General features: G+C 42.0%; 1 protein-coding gene across 1 annotated transcript; it reads left to right on the top strand.

The window, feature by feature from the left end:
- Positions 1-463: 463 nt before the first annotated feature.
- Positions 464-5,167, top strand: lrrc4.2 (leucine rich repeat containing 4.2). Its single transcript, XM_037255040.1, has 2 exons — positions 464-1,780; positions 1,903-5,167. The coding sequence occupies exon 2, from the start codon at positions 2,024-2,026 to the stop codon at positions 4,010-4,012; it is 1,989 nt and encodes a 662-aa protein (XP_037110935.1). The 5' UTR covers positions 464-1,780; positions 1,903-2,023; the 3' UTR covers positions 4,013-5,167.
- The last annotated feature ends 17,787 nt before the right edge of the window (positions 5,168-22,954 follow it).

The following is a 22,954-nucleotide window of genomic DNA, read 5'->3' as shown; positions in this document are numbered from 1 at the left end:
TCTCCCCATAGAGAAGACTGCCCAACAGAGCCAGAGCAGCCGAGTCAGCATTTCTGTGCCTCTGTGATGTCACGGACCCCCCTCCGCCCCACCCCAACCTCGACCCAACGCCGGCACATGGTGTACATACACAGACGCACCCGTTGCATTAAAAATAAGAATAAATACTTTAAGAGGGAGGGGGTTATACATGAGCCCGGCGAGAGGAAGTGGGAAAACACTGGTGCACTGCTGCAGAAAGACACCTATCGACCCAGAGTTCAACCTTTTCCTCTCCATTGAGAAGATTGTTTTTTTTTCAATACCGGTTTGAAAGGAGTTGGTGGAGGGGGAGGAGCTTGGAACAGGTAAGTGGAGGTGGGAAGAAAGACATGTAAGGATCAGGGTACGTGAAGGGAACGTGGGGTGGTTGAATGTGTTAACACACTGGAAGACTGCATCAAACCAATGCACTGCTCTGAGACAGCCTGAGCAGCTGAGAGGAGTGCGTCAGCAGTACATTCACGTTCCCACTGAAGGACAAAGGGAGGGGGGCACAGATCTTAGTTGCCTGCAACACACATGGAGGTGGAGGGGAAAAAGGAGAAGGATTGGCTCATAAACAAGAAGAGAAGACTGGGATCGGGATGCCGCTGCCGTCTGCTTGTGTGTGACGGTGGGCTGCCTTGTTGAGCGCTTGCTTGCCACCTCCTTCTCTCCATCTCCCTCCCTTATTCTCTTTTGCGCACTCTATCTTCCCCTTGCTCGTGATCTCTCTCTCTCACACTCTCTCTCCCTCTCTTTCTCTCTCCCTCTCACTGTTCCAGTCAGGCTACTGCAGCAGTCCACCAGCCAGCCAGCCGCACACATGGCCAACTAACACAACTTCCTACCTCAGCCACCCTCAGAGGAGGAAAACTATCAACTAAGCAAGGCGACCGCAGGAGACAAGCTAAAAGAAGGACCGACTAGTGCAGGGACGAGTCCTCAATTGCCGTTTACGGATACGGAGCCGACTTTGTCACACATCTATCCTCTCTCTCTCTTTTTTTTTTGCTCTTGAGGACAAGGAGCGCTCCCTCTCGCTTTCTCGCTCACTCTTCAACAGCCTTTTGCCAAGGTCTGGCAGTGCAGCGCATACTCATTCTACAGCCGACACCACTCCACCTCCATCCCCCTTGCACACCACCACCACCACCCCCTCCCCGAGGAGGAATAGACGGATTACTGCTAAGTGTGCACACGGCAGCCTGCAGCTGCTCTGACCGGGCCAGCCCGATTCTCGGAGGAAGCAAGAGAAGCGCAGAGGAAAAGGAAAAGAGGAAGAGAGGAGGAGAATGAGGGGGATGATTGTGCCTGGAGTTCTTCAGCCTTTTTCTGTCTCCCAGTTTCTGTCACAACAGGGCTAATCACCAGCCGAGGAGCCCTTGGCAAAGTCACACCGAGGGAGGTCTTGCCACCAAACAAGGCGACCAGCATGAAACAGGAGACGGCTGGACTGTGATTTATTTAATTTGATTTTTTTTTTTTCTCACTTTTTGTATCCCAACAAAATTCACCATGGATCAGTTTTACGTCTGAAAGACTTGGGGCCAGGTAAGGGGATCTGGGGCAACGGAGATTTAAGTACCTGGCAAGCCTTTTTGGCCTTACCTGTATCTCATTGCTCAGTCCTCACGACCAGGAGCCATTTTGTACCCTCAGCCAATCAAGGCAAAACAAAACGACTAAATCCTGCCACACTGACCCATGGACAGACGTTAGAAATCGATGAGACGAAAACGATTCCCAAACTAATGAGGTAAGTCAAGTTATTGTTCTTATGGAAGCTTATTTAGATGTTTTCCTTCTTTGGCCCTTGTCCTAATCTCTCTTCACCTATCTCTCTTCTTTCTGCTTCTGGCGCATTCAATTTCGATGCAGCGTCTTCCTGCTCTGTCGATGGAACTCGGGAGCCTCAATTTGCTCCAGCCAGGCTAGGGTGTTACATCCTCTGGTGTGTGCCATCTCCCCCCACCATGCAGAATAATGTGCCCTCCACATCATGAGTCCTTTGGGCCAGGTTAGTGTGCAGCTTACCTGGAACACAGCCCTGCTTGCCGTGCTCTCCCTCATGGTGCCTGCTCTCAGTATGTGCCAGTCCAGCAGCCCAGCCCTGGGCTCAGCCAGCTCGCAGAACTGCCCAGGCATGTGCTCTTGCACCAACCAGCTCAGCAAGGTGGTGTGCACCCGCAGAGGCCTGGTTCGGGTTCCTTCTAACATCCCAGCCAACACCAGGTACCTTAACCTGATGGAAAACAGCATAGAGACCATACAGGCTGACACCTTCAGGCACCTGCATCACTTGGAGGTGCTGCAGTTGGGCAGGAATGCGATCAGGCAGATTGAAGTGGGGGCCTTCAATGGCCTGACCAGTCTTAACACTTTGGCGCTGTTTGACAATAGGCTGACGGTGATACCCAGTGGAGCTTTTGAGTACTTGTCAAAGCTAAGAGAATTGTGGTTGAGGAGCAATCCCATCGAGAGCATCCCGTCTTACGCCTTCAATCGCGTCCCCTCTTTAATGAGGTTAGATCTCGGAGAACTGAGAAAGTTGGAGTACATCTCAGACGGGGCGTTTGAGGGTCTTCAGAACCTCAAATACCTCAATTTGGGGATGTGCCACCTAAGGGAATTCCCCAATCTCTCACCCCTCGTCGGTTTGGAGGAGCTTGAAATATCAGAGAATGTTTTCCCTGAACTTAAACCCGTTGCCTTCCACGGGCTCAAGAATTTACGTAAACTGTGGATTATGAACTCCGGCATCACCACCATTGAGAGGAATGCGTTTGATGACATCACAGCTTTGGTGGAGTTGAACTTGGCTCATAATAATTTGTCATCTCTCCCCCATAACCTCTTCACACCTCTGCAGTACTTAGTGGAGCTCCATCTGCACCACAACCCTTGGAAATGTGACTGCGATGTCGTGTGGCTCTCCTGGTGGCTCAGAGAGTACATTCCCACCAATTCCACCTGCTGTGGACGCTGCCATATCCCCAGCCACATGAAAGGGAGATACCTGGTGGAAGTGGACCAGACCACGTTTCAGTGTTCGGCACCATTCATACTCGATGCTCCGAGAGACCTAAATATCTCGGCGGCGAGGGTGGCAGAACTCAAGTGTCGCACAGCTGCCATGAGCTCTGTTAGATGGCTTCTCCCCAGCGGGACAGTACTGACACATGGTTCGATTCACCCACGGATATCTGTCCTTAACGACGGGACCCTCAACTTCTCCAATGTTCTGCCATCAGACACAGGGGTCTATACTTGCATGGTGAGCAACATGGCAGGGAATTCAAACGCCTCGGCTTACCTAAATGTCAGTAATGCCGAACTCAATACATCAAATCTGTCCTATTTTACTACCGTAACCGTGGAGGTATTAGAGCCAACGGTGGAGGAAACCCCCAAACCCAAACCAACCGTCCCTGCCTCGCCTTCGGTCTTCAAACCTGTCTTCATTTCCACCCCTACTGTGCTGTTCCAAAACACGCAAACTCCAAGACACGTGTCAATCCCCACTGCCAGACTTCCCAGCGGGCCTGTTGCTAGCCTGGATGAGATCATGAAAACCACCAAGATCATCATTGGCTGTTTTGTTGCTGTGACCTTGTTGGCAGCGGCCATGTTAATAGCATTCTATAAGTTGCGTAAACGGCATCAACAAAGGAGCACAGTGGCCGCGGCCAGGACCATAGAGATCATTCAAATGGAGGAGGAAGTCCCTCCAGTTCCACCCTCTTCTGGATCTAGCGGCTCGGAGGAGACTGGTTTGGTATTGCCTACCTTAGTGGAACACAACAGCAACGCCTTTAAGCCTGGCTATGTGTCGTCCTCTCGTCAAGGGGCCTACGCGGCCCATTGGACCCAGAACAACACTCTGCACCGTTCAGCCAGACAGCATCACAGCCACATCAGCACCATAGCAGACCCATATATCATTAAGACTACTCATGAAAAAGAGAAGGTTCAAGAGACCCAAATTTGAATAATGTTCCTCCTGGGTTTGTCTCTGACTCTGCCCCAACCTTTTGTCCATGTTGTAGAATGCACAAAGAAAAAAACATGGTCCTTTTTTTTGTACAGAAGTGCAAAGCAGAGACACTTCTTGTTTCTTGTACATGCCTATACATAAGTATATCACTGAAAAGAATACAAATCTATATATCTATATACGTTCATGAGACTATCAGGAAGTGGTGAGATATGCAGATTCGATTAGAAAAGAAAGAAATTTGACACTATTTTCTAAGAACAGGTGACCTCTGCTTAAGGAATGCTTTTAGTCAATGAGAGCGACACTCGATAGTGCAGAAAAGGGACAATATTTAAGATGCAGTAAAAGATGGGGCTTTGTGTGGTTGCTGATAACAGCCTCATTGAAACTTGATTTTTCCTGTGCCAAACACGATATGCAATAAATTGGTATTTCCCAACAAAGTGGGGTTGGGGGGGGGGGGGGGGTATAAAAGTCAAATGTGTCTAAATTTGAGCATTTGTGTATGGATAGCGATGCGATGGCACAGATGGAGCGAGTGCTGTTCAGAAGCCGAGAGACAAATGCTTTTTGGACTGCAGTACATTTTCTGCAGCTCAGATTTAAACCTGTGTTTGCTGATGTCATGCTTTGACCATTGTTTTTTTTAATCTAAACGTGTTAAATGTGTGTGCACATCAAATGATCCGGCAAGCAGACTAATAGCAGTTGTTGCAAATACTTAGTTCTGTTTCTGGTTTGCATTCTGTTGTTTCTCTCCCTTTTACGTTTTGCTTCTTAATGGCTTGTGTAGTGTTTAGGGCTAATTTACTAATGCATTACAGCAGTTGCCTGACTTGTCTCTGCAAGGGCTCATTCTGATGCTAATTTTTCGGCGGAACTGACATGCGGTGCAATGATACAGGGCTTCGCGCCCCATTCTGGCTTTGGGAAAGGTTTAAAAAAAAAAAAAAAAAAAAAAAAAAAAAAAAAAATGGATCGACTTTGAACACAATGAATGTTTGTCTGCTATCCGGGGCTTTTTCCATGGACTACATTGACTTTGTTTTACCTGTTTGATTTGAGGAACACTATTTTTATGGAGAGACAAAAAGAGGCTATGAAAAAAATAAAACCTATTGGTTTGTATTTCTTCAAACGGAAACACATTCATCTCATGTCTTTTGTGTGTGTGTGATTTGTTTAATCGTAAAAAGCGGGTGTCGGATTGTAAATCAACCCCCAAACCTCCCATTTTACTCTCCTATGCATTTACTTGGTGTCTGCATGAATGGGTCTTTAAGTAAGTGGTGTACAATGCTGCATTATACCCCACAGTGGGGCTTTATGCAGGTCAGATACGCTGTTGGTCTTTGATTCCACCACTCATGAAACGTTGATCGTTTTTCACTAAGTGAGCAGAGAAAAAAAAATACATGTATCCCACAGTTGTACAGTTTGGGGGTTTCATTTCCTTTTATCTCCAGGTTCCACTGTCATTTTGTGTCTTTTCCACAAAATGTTTCATCTGTTTTAGAGTGAGAGCTAAATCCAAAGCTTGCAATGGGAAGTAAACATATTATTATTTTGTTATGAATGTACAAATCATTAGATATAGTTGGTACTGCAGACTCTATTTAAAACCCGCAGACAGCTAATTGTTTGTATAATGCTGTACACGCAAAGAAAACGACAACACAAAAAATCATCTCGCCGAGGCTATTTGCAGAAATTAAAGTCTGAGCCCTGTGACAATTATACAGCATGGTGAGTTGGCAGGAACAGCAAGGCTCCACTCAACTGCTCCAGGCTGGCGGTTCTGTCGCTAATCACAGAGGTTAGCCATCGTCGTTTTTGTGCAAAAGCAGCATTCACATTTTGTTCCTTGACCTTGCTCATAATCAGCATGGTCTAATGAGATTTTAATGAGAAGTTACAAATATAAACAAGAAAGGTATTGTTTTGTTAATGTATCTATTTCGTGTCTGTGTGAGTGAGATACTCCAAAGATATGGTGAGTCAGAGACGTGGCAAACAGGTGATGCTTATGTTCGCGACAGTGTTATTTATTTATTTATTTATTTAGACATGGATCCATTTTACAAGAGCCATTTTTAAACGTTAATACAGAAAAAAAGTATTTGATGGCTGAGACATTAAGCATAAATGGGTGACATTAAGCATAAAAGGGTGATTCAAAATGAGAAAACGTTGGAATAATTATAGTTCAGTCGTTTTGTACAAACAAAAACATGAATTAACAGTGCTTATTCTTAATGTTACAAAAATGCATCTTATAAATGAATTTATCTTTCGTTAACAAAAAAAGGGTAATTTTCTACCCCTACATTTAAACAATAAGGTGCCGTACATTTTTTTGTATCAAAAAATTTGACTTTGACATTTTTGACCTAATGGCAAAAATGTATTGGCAGAATGATGCTCAGCATGTTATCGTGCTGCCTCACTATTCTGAGTTTGAATCTCAACTTTGGCCCATCTTTGTGTATGCTCTCCCTCTGATTGTGTGGTCTTTCTCTGGGTATTGCAACCTCTTCCCACATATCAATAACATGCATGTTAGCTTGATTGAATAATCTAAATTGTCCAGATGTGAATGTTTCTCTAAATACTTGTAGGTCGTTATGTGCCCTGTGATTGGCTAGTGACCAGTAGGGTGGCTGGCGTTTGGTCTTTCAGGTACTCCTAACATGCAAAAATGGTTTTACTTATTTCAGCACATTCATTTAGTGCAAAATCTAACTAAATTCTCCAGGGAACAGATGCTATTAATAGGTGTGACTATACATCTGGTTCAGCAAAAACTGGGACGGTAATTATGTAATAGTCTGGCGTATAGATTGAATGGGTGCAGGTTATGTCAGGATGAAACATGGCTTGTTAGTTAAGTGTTTTCTGGAAGCACAGCAGAGTGTCAATGAGTAGGAAGACCTGTTTGTGTAAAGATGAGAGGAAAAACACCTGATATGATTGATATTGCATGTATGAGCATCGCATATTTTTTTCCACACAAATCAGCAAAAATCAAAGAGTTTAATTCTAATTGAGATAAGAGTTTAATTCATTCCATGAGCACGCTTGTGAATCAAAACCAGAACTAATACTTGCGTTTCAAAGATGATAAAGAATATACGACTGTGAGGGTTGTTAAATCGTCTGTCTACATGCACGAATGCACCGTTTGTGTTACAATATTACCACCACGATGCAATTCATTAGCCCATTTGTGCTGTTTTAGATCATTTGTTAGTGTTAAGAAAAGCAGACTTTCTTGAGGCTAACTTTTGTGGTTGTCTACATACGAATAATGTAATTCTATTTGTTTCATGCTTAGTTTGACAGTAAACTGGTAGAAGCATTCAACAGCTTGAAGCCTCTCTTTTGAACAATTGTTCACGATCAGCCAAACCATTGCTTGCTGGTGCCTGAGTTAAGCTACATTGCCCTCATCCATCTCTCATATCTCAAGTCTTTGCTCACAAGGAAAATAAAATGAGCCCACCGTATCTTGTATGGGGAAAACTTTTAAATTTGGGTCACTCATATCTTAAGGCACCACTGTTTAATGGCTGAATTAGCTTCCCAGTTTCTGAGCTGCTTGCAACGATCAAAACGGTTCAACAAAGATAACCCCTTTATTGTCACTAATCATAATTGGTTGTCGGGCCCCACGTGGCCGATCAATAAGTAATTGCGATCAATGCTTTCCTTTAGTATGAATAAATTAAGCAAATGATGTGCTGTGACATGTTTGATGGGTACACATGGCGTTTTCAAACCTTTATTTTGCTCAGCAATGTAATTTTAACTGGGCGGCGGGAAATCTCATCATGTTAAAAATTAAAAGGCGGCCTGAAATGGTTATACAATGCTGCCATGAGACAGCGTTAACATGCTGATTATGAAACCAGCCCTGGGCCTTTTTGTCTTAGATTGAAATGTGATTTTTTTTTTTTTTGCTTACCTGCACGGAAAAATCCTGCCAATACTTCTAGTAAAAGAAGGCATTAGCGTGAATTTAACCAGGCTCACTTCCTGTTGTTTATCATGTGTGCAACCATTCTTGCTTTCGCTTATGTGTCAAAAACTCCTGCCCACCCACCCAATTTTGCCTCGGAATAGCTTGCAGTAAAAAAATTGACTTTACCTCAGCCAATAACAATGACTTGGCCCTACTGTCGATTGTGTTACCCTCTTTGTAGCGGCACAGCAGATTGTTTGATTTACCGGAATGAAAAAAAAATGTTAATCAGAAAAGAGCCTCATTAAGATTATTATCATTGGTAATCTGTTGTTTTGGCATCGTTGTCTTGTTAATGGGCAGCGATGTATTAAATCAAGCAATCAACATACGGTCCCCCTGGTACAGTTTGCGTCAAAAGCATATTTTCCTCTCCTCGCTGAAGCCAGCATTACAAATAAATAGCCAATGCTGGAGAACCTTCCGCCAAAGGCATCATTTAGAGCAGCCTATCGGACGCTTACGTTATCCATATTAGCGAGGCATGGCAGAGATGAAAAGAATAAAGTGGCAGCACATACAGTAGTTTGTCTCACTCCAGCTTGATAGGATCTGCAGCAAAGACGGGGAGTGTGTGTGTGGGGGGGGCAACTGCAGCGAGCGCCGATGACATGCTGTGGCTGTCGTTTGAGCTAAAGGGTTTGTTGCAAGCAGGTCCTTGAGCCTCAAGATCCATATCTGTTAATGAAGTCTCCAGCAGTACCAGGCAACAGTAAGTCTGCCAAAGTTTCCCTGGTGACTGATGCTTTTGCGCAGCCACAAAGGGAATGAAAGAAATGATTCACGGCCGCACCGCAATTAAGAAATAGTCTGGACTCCAATTCTCTTATCCCTTTTGTTTTCATTGCTTGATTAGTCAGCTCACACTTGACCGCATGCTGCTCTCAACATCTCATCTAGTACCTCCGTCTTCATTTTTTTTATTTCTTACCGCACACGACAAATTCTATTTTAATGCAGTAGGCTGAAACAGCGCTAACCTACATAGAAAAAAGGTCAGTGGAATTAATGATGCAAGGCTCCGGACTGTTTAATTGGCCATTCACTCACACTCATCCTCTTCTATTTGTCATTTGCCAGACATACACATCAGTCATGTTAGTGTGATATTTTGTGACTTCAGTCATAAGTAACCTTACATATCAGAAGGTTGGGACACCGAATGTGATTAGGACCATAATTCCTCTCAAATCCCATCCATCTATTTTCTAGCTTACCAATCACGGGGCAGCAAAACAAGTCAAACTTACTATGGACAATTTCGAGTTTTCATTAAATATAAAACTATGCATGTTTTTGGAATGTGGTTAGAAGCTGGAGTGCCCGGACAAACCCACGATGGCGTTGTTGGATTTCAATTAGCATATCAGTTTCCTCTCATGAGAGTTTTAAAGGAAATGTAATTAAATGCGTAGGCTCATACTGCACTTTCCAGCAATTATAAAGTGCTCGGGTAGATTTTCATTACATTTTTAACCACATTATTATTATTTTTTACCCTAGCAATGCTGTCTTATGTGCCGTATAAATAGAATACCACTCAGCTGAGCGTCAACCTCCGCCAAGGCCAAACCACTTGTAATGAAGTGCTGCCTCTGTGAGTGAAAACTGCAGCCCATGCTTTAACTCTTTTTTTTTTTTTGAGTGCTTACTGTTTTCTTCACACTTTGGGTTGGCAACTTGCTACATCGTTAGCCTTTCGCTCCACCCACAATTGCCAGGGGGGTAGTTATTATTTCGGAGGGATTTTCATGGTTGTTCACTAACTATAATAACAGAGAAAACATTAAAAGTATGACACACAGGCAGTTTACACATACACACAAACACACACACACACACACACACACACACACCCCACACACACACACACACACACACACACACACACACACACCCCACACACCCCACACACACACACACACACACACACACACACACACACACACACACACACACACACACACACACACACACACACACTCTTATTCGGCATACTTTTTATGAAAGCTGCATGCTGTTATTTTTCATGAGCACCGGCTCTAATTATTTCTTTATCATCACTTCTCTCGGTATAAATTATGAATACACTTACAGTATATTGTCCTCGGGCATTATTGTGCAGCCCGTCATTGCCATCATGCAGGTTTGAGTCACACACACACACACGCACGCACGCACGCACACACACAGTACATGTTATTGTCACTGTAATTTAGGACAATGTGTTCTCATTGGAACAGTACAACTCTGGATAAAGTGTGGCAGCTGGACATTGTTCCCGGAGGTCTGTTTCTCTCTGTCACTTTTTCTGTCTCCATTGTGTGTGAGTGGCCGTTTTTTGTTGTTGTTATTTAACCTCTCCCACTCACTGCCGCAGGAGGTAGGTGTTTGCGCAAACACTTGCTACACAGCCACATAATGAAATACTTGTTGTAAAATCAAATCTGATTGCACAGGCAAGGGAGCAACGTCTTTTTTTCTCAGTAAAGTGATTAGGCCTGTCACGGCTGAGGTGTTTGTTCATTCTCGTCATTTTATTTATGATTTTCTTGGTCAAGATCAACCTAAGATGCACTGTAACTTGACAGGTGAACCTTATTTGAGTTAACGTTTGTAATGCACATGCCCAACTGCAGATCAACATAATAAATTCACACCAAAAAAAAATATGTATATATATTATATGTGTGTGTGTGTGTGTGTGTGTGTGTGTGTGTGTGTGTGTGTGTGTGTGTGTGTGTGTGTGTGTGTGTGTGTGTAAAGCTTCCCATAACTTCTTGTTTGCATGGTTTATGAGGTTCCCCTCCAATTTGGATTTTAAATATAATCCTATTCAATATTATTTTATATAATATAACTAAGATGTTAACTAAAGCTGAGGAGAAGACACATGCCTACCTCAGCTTAACATAACAACTTGGTTAGCAGGTTCAAACCATAAAGTCATGAAAGGCTTTTCCAGTAACGAACTTGTCAAACTGTCAAAGCTCAACGAAATGACTTTTATCTTTCTTTTATCATCTTCTCATTTGTCTTTTTTAGACTTGACTTCCGTCTCCATTTTCCTGTAATGCCTTTGACCCTGCCAATAACATCCAAGGCCCCAGGGTTGCCATGGTTTCCCCGGATTCCAGCGCAGCAGTGATTGGTTGTTGAGGGCATAGTGGTAGACACACAACTGTGGGAATAGGGAGCCTACTGTGACCCTGACAGAATGTTCTGCATTCATATTTACGTGCAGGTCCTTGATTTTGAAAGCCACTTGCAAGTAAAAAAACTGCTCATTCAAGCAGGGTTGTGCCGTGGTTTCAATAACTTCAATTAAGAAAGATGAAAAGCATCATTTTCCAGTGACCTTCTGTATGTGCATGTCAAGATTCCTCTACTTCCAAAGAAATTATATTGAATTATTTTTGTAAAATTATTGATTGTTAGTGTGCCTTGACTGCAGCTAGTTATTTTGTGTTTCCAAGCGGCAGACAATAATTTTCCTGCCTCATTTCATTTCCTTCTATTTAAAGGATGAAATAGATAAATAAATGAAAACTTAATTGAACTGAAGAATTAAAACAACGCGATCTTGGCCTTCAACTGAAGGCTCTGGTATTTGGTCACCGGGTGGGACTCACAAGTTCATGACCCATCACCGTTGCTGAATCTGTCTTGTCATTGCTTGGAAACCTAACACAGAGGTAATCTATGTAAAAGCATGTGAAAAAAAAGTTTAGTGCCTGGATATGGGGATCCAAGGTAACATTTGTACTTTATACTGATCAAATTAAAGGGAAACAACCTTGTGGTTTGTGTTTAAAATATGTCCGGCACACTTCATTGGCACTGAATTGGATTTGGGCACTAGGAATTGTAGTGTTAAATCAAGGCTCCACTTGGTTGTGCACAGCATCACCTAATAATAATATTATTGATACAAGGCCACTGGTAAGATAAAAAAAAAAAAATCCCTTCTCTTGTCATACGTTTTCAGATTTTTCAATTTGAAATAGAAGTCAAGACTGTTAGATACTTTTGAAGCATAGCAGAGTTTGAATATTTTTGTTCTTTTTTTTACCTCCTAGTCTGTGTAGACTCACCCAAAAAAATAGTCAAGCATCCGTGTTTTTTCTTCATGACTTGTTCACAAAAAAATGCACTATTTAGACAGTTTTAAAATCTATAAAACCACAATAATTCAGGTTATCTAAATTTTATTGGTGGGTTAGTTGTCGTTGATGTGTCGAATAAAAACAACACTCTGCACTTGCTGTATTTGAAAGTAAGTGTCATAGACAGCGGATCATAACCTCGAAGCGCTGAAATATTTTCTAATATTCAGCAGTGACGGATTTTCTTTAGCAAACAAATTGGCACAGCAAAAGGGAGCAGATGTGAGATGTGCAAGGATTTTACTAAAACGTGATCACATGCCCGGGTAGAAGAGGTAGAAAGCACAGCACAGACTTCAGTCTAATAATAGCATAGTTCTCATTAAGGCTCGTTTGCAGTTCAGCAAAACAAACAATGTTAACTGAGCATTTGAGTTTGTTCTGTTATTAAACAATAATTCAATTTAATACAAAGGATTTTGGCTAAATGAAGCCATTGACAACAAGCGATAAAATCGTTTGGTTGGGTGCCCAACAAACGGCATCATGCTATGGGAACGCAGGCGTGAGTTTACTACATGTCACACATTTAAGACACCGTAATACATGAATACAAAAGAAAAAGTAAAAGAAGTTTCATTATAAAGACGCTTGGAAGTGAATTCCAAGATTTGTTATTTTGTCAAGATTGAAGTGAATTAATGAAAATGTGCAATGACTGAGAAGTCTGTACTACTCAACTGTGAACATGTGTTTTTCACCATTTGAATTTTCCAGGTTTCTGAAAAACGTCTCAATCTCACCCCATACCTCACCTATTTGTGTTTTTCATATTAAGTGCAGAACTATGTTTTATGCCACAAATAATTGTTGAACCTGACAACATCAAAAACTACTCTTCATGAGCAGAAATTACAGATATGTATCTTTTTTCAGATATAGAGGTTGTCAGACTAATAAAAACACAAGTACATTATGTGAAAAAAATATTAAGTATTGTCATGAAGTAAATGTATTTTTGACTTCATACCACTGCTGTGCCATAATGTTCCTAGTTGTTCAAACGTTTGTGCAAGCTGTAAACCTTATCACTCCTCAACACTCTTTTGTAATCGTGTCAACTCGAGAGAACTAATTGCTCCAGCCTTCTGTTCTTTTCATACTCAAATGTTAACCGTAGCATCACACAAAGCCAAGACCACAGAGGTGTCAGCCTTTATCCACCGGCAAAGGTCTCTTGACACCTCTTTGATGCTTCATTTTCACCCAATTCTGTGCATTTCTATTTCCACTTGCAATGATATTTTCAGATATTTCTCAAAGTTCAAGTTTACCTAATTTTGGACTTGGGGTATTCGACTCTGGTACCGTATTTTCCGCACTATAAGGCGCACCTAAAAACCTCCAATTTTCTCAAAAGCCGACAGTGCGCCTTATAATCCGGTGCGCTTTATATTTGGACCAATATTGAGTCACTACAGTAGGCGTGTCCAAATATATGGACTTATATATGGACAAAGTTTTTAAAATGGGCCATTCATTGAAGGTTCACCTTATAAACCGGTGCGCCTAATATATGGACAAAATGGGCCATTCATTGAAGGTGCGCCTTATAATCCGGTGCGCCTCATAGTGCGGAAAATACGGTACATTAAGAGTTAGGGTCAATCATCTGGTCCTTCAGTCAAAACACTTGGTCATCATCTTTAGCTATTTCGTGTATATATAAGATTACAAATCATGATAAACTTATCCGTGAATTGAAAAATAAAACAAGCTTGATTCATTTTTCTTTGATTTTTAATGGCTTTAATGGCGCATAAAACACTCATCTGAACCAGTTGTACACTTTTGTGAGGACCAACCACCGCATGAGGATGAGTTGTCACTAGAGCCTAACCTGGTGGAATACACCCTGGATTGGTCTTCATTCAATCGCAGGGCACAAACAGACAGAGAATGATTGACACTCCGGTTTGTACTGAGTGGGAATCAATTCCATGCTAGGTGCACTAAAACGTCGGCACCGGCGAGCAGCCAACTAGTTTTCCTTGCTGCTCAAATCAGTGCTCCTGGTCACCATCATCTATGATAATTTTGTAATTTTTTATTTTTTACATCTATCTGCACATACATTATCTTCCTTCTAATTCAACAGAATCCGAACTGATTTCTTGTCTCGCTGTCAAAAGCAAGACCTTTTTTTTTTTTTTTTTTTTTTTTACAGAGCCTTGCCTTAGTTCTGTAAAATACCCGTGAATCCCCTCTCGAGCTTCTCAGGGAGTGAAGATGGATAATACCATGAAAAGAGCGAACGGTGCAGTGGATGGGGATTTGGGAATACCGAGCTCAAGCATCATTCATGTGCCTCTGCACTGCATTATAATTCCACTGAAGCTCCATCTTTACCCACTTAGGTTCTACAGTATGTTATCAGCACAATAGACACCAAGGTTAGTATTTTTTCTTTGTTCATAGTCTTATTGGTTTGTGATCACAAGAGAATAAAGGGCACAAAAATACATGCACAACATCCACATTATTTATTCTAGTTGGCCACAAGTTAAGATTGATTCATTGTGATTCTTTTGAAGGATATTTGAAAAAAATAATTAAACCTTTTGGGGGGCGGGGGGGTAAAATGGGGCAACCCAGTTCTCAGTATTCACTCACCTGCTGGGTGTACCTTGGCATCCTTTGTTTCGAATATTATATACATTCTGATTCTGATATGATCCTAAACAGTAGTGATGAGCACCTCTGTGTTTTCCTGTTGTCAGATTCAACAGACACTATGTGCGGCACTATCATCCATATCGTGAGTCGGCACAGGAGTCGCCAACTGTTGACTGCGCAAACACTCGTTGTCTACATCCACTCGGGTTCCTCAGTGCACACATTCAGAGCAAAGTAGCAGCTTGTCGCTGTGATCCGGGCATATTGGTCTTTGGCACAGAAAGCACAAGCTGCTGAGTTTTCTCAGTCCACCACAGATGGGCAGATCTGACACCTCTTTATTTTGAACCTGCCCCCTTGACATTGGAATTGGAGTCAGGACATGACCATGCTTGCAATTTCAACCAACACCTTCATGAGCCTAATCGTTGATGAGCTAAACATTGGCAATGTACAATGTGCAAGAGAGTCTTTAGCAGTGAATAATGTGGCACAGAGTGTAACGGAGGCTAACTCTGTCATTCATGCTCTATCAGGAAACCAGACGGCTCGTTTCTTTTCGAATCAGTGTGGAAAACCAGGCCGATGGCACCACTTTGGAGACAATTTTATTTTCCGTACATATTCCACATTCTCTGTCGATATTGTAATGCCGAAAGTGAGTTTAAGCAATGTTCTCCAGAATCGTTCGAACGGTCATTTATTACTTGACGAGACACAGGGAAAAAAAGCTTTGCCTGAGTGGGCAGACAGAGATAAGACTTTTCATTGCCATGGTAATAACACTTGGGTCCTGGAGTTCATTTAATGTAGATTATATGGGTTTATGTGGTTTCAACCTGTGCGGAGTTTTTCATGGTAAATTTAGGGAGCATACTCAAAGTAATGGAGAGTATGAAAAAAGGATGAAGAAGCAAGTATAAGCATGATGGGGCAAAGAGGGAGAGCAAAGGATGACAGAAGCACTAGCTAAATATATTATAAGTTAAAGGCTTTTAGAAAAGTAATGAGAGCAGCCATCTTTTATGATTTGGATATCGTAGAAATGACAAGATTGCAGGAGACAGAATTGGAATTGATGGAGTTTAAGGTACAGAGATTGTTTTTGAGAGGTACGAGAATGGACGTGAAGAAGAATTAGCTCATCAGAGGGACTGGAGCAAATGTAGTGGAAGACAAAACAGGGAGAGAAAAAAATGCTAATAGAAGACATTGGTACAAAGCTAGTACATGACAAGACTTTTAGAGGACAAATGCAGTGGAATGACAAAGCTAGCGGAGCCCAAGACTATTAGAGTATAAAGCTGGTAGAAGAAAAAAAAATAGTAGAGGACCAAGTTAGTTGGGGACAAAACTTATAAAGGACAAAAAAATTAGTCAAGCAGCTGCGAGAGGAGAATATTCACAAATTTTCATCAAATGAGTGCAGGAACAGAAACAGAACAGAAAATTAGTGGAGGACAATGCAGGTAAAAGACACAGGTAGGGTAAAGAAAACCAAAGAGGATATTTGTGGATGGGGTGAGGGAGACCGTAGCTATTCGTAGAGCAGAAGATTCAAAAGACAGGAAGAGGCGAACAACGACGAATCTTTGAATACGGTAAAGATCAGACATTCCTGCCATACAAATAGCAATACTGGCAGCACACACATACCAAACACACGTGACACCAGCTTGTTTGGATGTGCAGTAATGGCCCCCTGCCTCACCAACATACTCTTGCTCTCTGTGTGTGCTCCCTTTTCATCAGATCATGGATAAATTATTCTTCCACAACGTCGAGAAAAGCTTGTTTGGTGCGCAAGAACATATATGGAAGGCTTTAGATATCGGATCTCGAGATGGTGGATTAAATGTGCTTTGGGTTGGCTTGGTCCTTCGAAACAAGTATTAAAAATTCCATGTGTGCTCTCTAAGTACTTTTGAAGCTACCAAGAGAATCTCAAGCGCCCTTTTGCCTTGTTTGCCGGTTTATTTTAGTGTCTCGTCTTCGCCCTCGGCTTTATAGGAGGCATGTTGAGTTATTGCTGATGAAAACCTCCCAAACTCCCTCTTTTTGTCCCCCTCGACACAAAATCAGTCACGGGAGAAGATGCGGGGAAGAGTTTATTGTAAATTAAGGGTTTTATGCGGCAGAACCAAAACAAATTAGATGAGGCCCTGCTCATTCGTCGTGGAGGATATCAGCGTCATCTCAGGTTGGCACCCTCCGCCGCCCCTGCTGTCAAATATTGCTCATTTGGATAAAGGAATAGGAAATTTCCACTGGCATAAAATCAACAGTGAACTAGAGGGTGGTTATTGAACCAGGCACGAGCCCAAACCGCCCCTGATAACTTTCATTATTTCACCTGACAACATTGTGGATTAGTTCGGAATTGCATGCTGGCTCGATAAAAAACAAACAAACGGAGGGCGGTATTAATCATAGAGTAACGGATTTCTTTTGTTGTGTAGCTGTGCCAAGGAATTATTTTTTTATGCATCTATGCTTTACGCTCTGCCTGCATTTTACACCCAATGGCGGTTTCTGGCATGAGTGCCGCGTGCAGCCGCACAATGAAGCAACCGGTTTAAACAAGTGGAAAACCGATGAGGTGTTATACAGTGATGTTCATTTTTGTAGCTCTAAAACAGTTTTTAAGAAGTTACTTTTGTGTGACCCAAGGCACTGATTACAAAAAACAAGATCATGAGCTCCACAAGATGGGCCGACAGAGAAAAGGCAACAATTTGATACCAGAATGGTGGCGAAATGTTACGCAATGCAGTTAACAAATGTGAATTCTCATAAAAGGTAGCAGAAAATATATATAAATGTCTAAAAAAAATGAAATTAATAAAATAAATAAAATAATGTACTGTATATAAATAATTAACATGAGGATATTCTTAGCTATCCTATGAGGAAATGACATGGAAAATGAGCAGCATGTAAGAGTAAGAAGGTTAAGAGTATTTCTTTGAGTGTACATGGCCTTATCATATTTCTAAGGTTCCCCCCCTCCCTATTTTGTCAGCCATCTCAGGGGGCTTTGGATCGCTTACTTGTAAGCGTGTTAGCACTCCCGCTGGTATCAATCCTGCTACAAAGCAAATGGATCTTTTTGTCGCCTCAATCCAATTTAGAAGCCTGATACCACTCAGTTTCTTTCAAACGTGTGTGTATGTGCGCAATAACTGAACACTGGTGTGTTGCCATTAAGCTCCAGCTTGGCAGTGCCTTCAGGCTAGAGCTGAATAGGTCAATGTATACAACACACAAATGCACGTTTACTTCTATACTTATCGAACAGACAAACGTGTGGATAAATATTTTAGTGTCGTCTCAAAGAAGCACCGGAGGTTATTGTTGGATGCTCATTTTTCCTGACTTCATGGATGAACTCAAAGACTTCCAGTACATTTGGGCAAAGTATGGCCGGCAGGCCTCATCCAGCCCGTCCATATAGTCTCTGCAAGCATTATGAAGTCAAAATAAAATTTTACATTGTCCACTGTCTCCGCTACGAGGAATAAAATGCTACTGAGATTCTGAATAATTGCTGCCAGATTGTGCAAATGTGCTGACATGTTAGTTAGTCCGTGTAGTCCGTCCAGGGGATGAACTGCAGTTCGTACGCTGCGGGAACAATGCAGAGCTCATCAGCTTGAATAGATGAGTCTGCCCCTGAAGGCAACGTTGTTCACTTAGGACTCCAACAGAGTGAACACCACCGATTAGCAGGAGGAGGACACACACACACACACACGCACACACTGAGGCTTACCAATTCCCTTCCCTTGTACTCAGTTCTACACACACACACACACACACACACACACATCTCAATTTCCCCCCAAACTACCTTGTTCCCCCTCATTAATGGAGGGAGGAGCAGATGTTAATAGGCAGGAAAAGGTCAAGGTCGGCTCCTCGCCTTTGGCAGAGAAACTGCAGCTGTTAAAAGTTGTTCACACTAGTCAAACAGACGGCTTGGTGGCGTGTGGTCGGGACACTGCAGTATTATTGTACTCCACAGTCTACTCTATAATAAACCATAAATTGGTCTCATTACAAGAAATGCTTGTTGACATTGTTCTCCTCTACTCGTTGGTGTTTTATTGCTGTCCTCAGTCTCCAGAAGGCATATATAGGAGAGCCTCATGTTAATTGTGAAATTTAAGATAGAAAACTAGATGATGCAGTATAATAAGGGTTGCTAACGTTAGCTTTCCCTGAAGCTCTGGGTACTTCAGTTTTATACTCCACACTTTTCACTTTGCTGTAATGGACTGTTCTTACAGCAAGAATAAAATCGAACATTAGGACACAAATATAAGTGACCCTCATTCTGAAGCATTTTGCTCCATAGTCTCCTTTGCCGCAGCAGTCTGTTTTCTTGCTGTGCTCAGTCTCCTCTTGGATTAGACTGTCTTCTTATGATAAGGAGCCAGTCATTGTAACATTAGCAGATGCAAATATCCCACATTTTGAGTTTTGTTTTGTTCGTGTTGGTACAGTGGCCAGTAATGTGCAGAGGAGACGTTCAAAGAACTTGTTTTTACATTTGTAGAACTGCACTGAACACTGAGCTCAACCACCCTTGAACACCACTTTTGGGATGAACCAGCACAGACAGCCAGGCTCTACTGTATTATCAATCAAGAGTTCTTCTGAATTGTATTGCTTGTGTAAGAACAAATTCTTGAAGAAACTTTCCCAAAAAAGTGTATTAAATATTCTTCCTCTCGTAGTGGCGACCTTTTCTTCTTGCCTTATATCCAGACACACACAAAGCATATGCGGACTTTATCAAGCTCTGATGCCTCAGAAGAAGTTCTAATACATGTCTTACAGGTGTGATCAGAGCACCCATCATCTTAACGCCAGCTTATCTTGCAACAACTGGCTTTGCAGTTTCATCTTCTAAATTTTTGTTCCTCCTCATCCTCCCTTCTGTGTAACATTCTTACAATGTTTTGGATTGGACCGCATTAAAATAAATATTTTTAGCAGATGATTACATAACATAGCAGAAATAACACTTCTGAGAATGTGGGTTCAAGTTTGCGTGTTCTCCCAGCGCTTGCGTGTGTTTTCTAGTGTATGAAATGTTTCACAACCATGTGTGTTAGGTTAACTGAAGGAAAGACAAAAACAAGTGGGAGGCACACGTCAGACGCTCGCCTAACAGAGTATCAATCTTTTGGCTAAAATATTCAAGACGGCGCTCGTGTCAGTAACACAAGGTCCACAAGGTGCTAAATAGTTGTTGCTGACAGAGACCCTCTGAATTTACACATAAGTTATTAAATCTCCCCTTACCTCCATGTCACGCTTCCCCCGCCACACATCTCTTTTTTTGTCTCACTGTAAATGATGATGGGGCTTTGCTCGTGATTGGCAGGCAAGCCAGCCTTCCCTCCAGTCTCCCTCCCTCCTCTCATTTTCCAAGCTTCCTTCTGCTCTCATTCTGCCTGTCAGCATTATACAGCCTCATGAGGGGAGAGGGAGAAGATGAGGAGTTGATGAGGAGAGGAGTCTAAAACCGCTCTATAGCCGCTCTAACTTATGCATTTCTTCTCCCCCCACTGCTTTGTAATAGGCTCTTGTGCACCGACTGCTGTGGAGACACTGCTGACACCAGGAATGATGACTCCTCTGTTTATGACTATTTTTCCTTCTCCTTTTACCCGTAGGGCTTACAGTAACTCCCAAATGTTTCTTCCCATATGAAACCATTGCTGACTTTGGTTATTGCAAAAAGCAGGGCAAGGGTGTGAATAGTAACAGCTATGATTCATTTCGGAGCAGCACGGTAGAATCGTGGTTCGCACGAGATTCGGAATTGGAATCTGGTTCTGGTTTTCTGAGTGGAATTCGCAACTACTCTCTGATCTCGTGTTGTCTCTCACATTCCAAAAACATGAAATGTTAAGTTCATTGAAGACTCAAAATTTTCCATAGATACAAATGTGAATGCTTCCTTGTCTGTATATGCAATGCAATTGGCTGGTGACCTTGCGACCAATCTGTTTAGGGTCTCCGTCAGCCTCCCTGAGACTAGGATTTATTAAGTGGTATACAAAATGGATAAGATGAATATGCCTTGGATTATCTTTACATGCCACAAGTAGCCTAACCTTGACATGCCATAGATAGCTCACAACTAAATTGTTACTTTAACCTCCAAAATCTGTAACAGTTTCAAATTCAATGTAACAGAAACACAATGTGCAATCAATTGACTGGGTAGTAATACTGTGTCAATATAGTATATATTTCAACATTATAGGAATTCTCTAAGATGAGCCAGCTTCTCTCAATGGATTGTGTTTGGCATTTTTCTTTCAAAGTGGGAGAGAGTAAGAGGAACATTCAAACCCGTGGAATTGCTAAGTAGGACATTTAGATTCTTCATGGTTACAAAGGACTGTAACACTCAGATGGCTTTCACTTCAGCAGAAGCACACTGTGTACGCGCACGCATGCACGCACGCACGCACACACATACACAAGCACACGTGTGGCTGCTGTACACGACCAATCAAATAGGATTCTATGACGAGATACTGCCGTCAAATTGAGAAACAGTGACGCCTTTTATAGAGCCCGTTAAAGCAAGACAAGCAAGATTTGTGTGTTGGCAATTTGCAAGTCTCGTAGTGATAAATTCATCAAAGCCTGCAATGCCTGACAACGAGAATTGCGCGGCAGCACAATAACGCTAATAATAAGTGGCAATCTGGCAGACTCTTTTAGTTGCTCATTCATTTATTCAGCACAATGCTGCCCAGGTTGGTGTGTGCCGAGTTCACCTCAAGATTTGATTAAATCTCATCTGCGACCCAAAATCCACCTGTCGAAATGCAAGTGCCAATTAGTTGATATTACAAGTACTTTGTGTGATATTTCTTTCAGTGTAACATAGTAAATATAGGGTCATATTTCCACCTCTCATTTGTTTTTATATGATTGCCCATGTCGAGCAGTAATTCACAACCACAGTGCTGCAGCACATTACTACGACAGTTGGTGGAACTTGCTTGTTTAGAAACATATGAAAGTTGTGTTTCAGCAAAAGTGAAGGACCGACCGACCAAATTTGTTGACAATTAAGCATCGTGTCTCTTTGCTTTGTTTACAGCACTTACAACACCGAGCATCTGTCACTTCCTGGAACGTGGTCATATTGTGGAAACCTTCCTATAATATAAAAATGATAAGGTGTGTTAGACTGCATATTATTGTTTGTGACTAGCCCTTACTAGGGACAGTGGGCCCATGTGTGTTGATGATTTTTTATAAACGCTTTTTACAAGACTGTCATCCAACTGCTTGGATCTGGAATTATTACTAATGTATTATTGATGACTATTTAACCTTTCCAAGAGTACCAGGGGATATAGCAGACACATTCTCTGAGGGGGGATTCTTTTTTCAAATTTTTCTTTTGTGACGCCAGCCATCATTCACTGCTGGCTGTGTTTGAAGCAAAATGATCCCTATTGCCAGCCATTTTTTGAGTATTTTGGTCGACTTTTCAAGACCCACACAATACTGTGTTCTAAGTACCATATCTACCATAGTAGTCGACGCTCTTCTTTCACCAGAAAATAATTTTAGCCTTTTCTCTTCGTCAGTAATCAGGTGTAAAACAGGAATTGGTTTCACCCAAAATACTGGTTTCTGACCTAAAAGCAGATAAAACAAACTCGTGTCAAGGAGGGAAGTTACTTTGATGCTCGTTTTTTTTTTTTTATTTGCTTTTGCAATACCTCATACTACCAATCCATCTTCTCAACACCGCTCATCCTGTTCAGGGTCACGAGAAGTGCTGCAACCTATCCCAACTAACAATGGGTAAAAGGTGGACGTCACTCTAACTCGCATCTCATATCGATGGGTGAGATACTGCCCAGCATTTACAAACTTGTCTGACTTTTCTCTCCCATATAATCAATATGACAAGTCGAGAGTCACTCCCTCCCTCATCTTTATCTTCTACTCAAACGCTGAAATCCAACATATTGCGGTGTCGCCATCTACAGCTGGGTCCGTTTGTAATTACAGTGGTTTTGCGGTCCTGAATTTCACAATCAAGCTGGCCAAGACTCACTTCTGCAGCTACTCGTTGAAAACCAA

Source organism: Syngnathus acus, chromosome 6, assembly GCF_901709675.1.
Source record: "Syngnathus acus chromosome 6, fSynAcu1.2, whole genome shotgun sequence".
In the NCBI taxonomy this organism is placed as follows: Eukaryota; Metazoa; Chordata; class Actinopteri; order Syngnathiformes; family Syngnathidae; genus Syngnathus; species Syngnathus acus.
The sequence above is the reverse complement of the archived record's forward strand: the minus strand, read 5'-3'. Positions and strand labels throughout refer to the sequence as shown.

Excerpts from the sequence above, each read along its gene's own strand:
- lrrc4.2 (XM_037255040.1), top strand. The coding sequence starts at position 2,024 with ATGAGTCCTTTGGGCCAGGTTAGTGTGCAGCTTACCTGGAACACAGCC.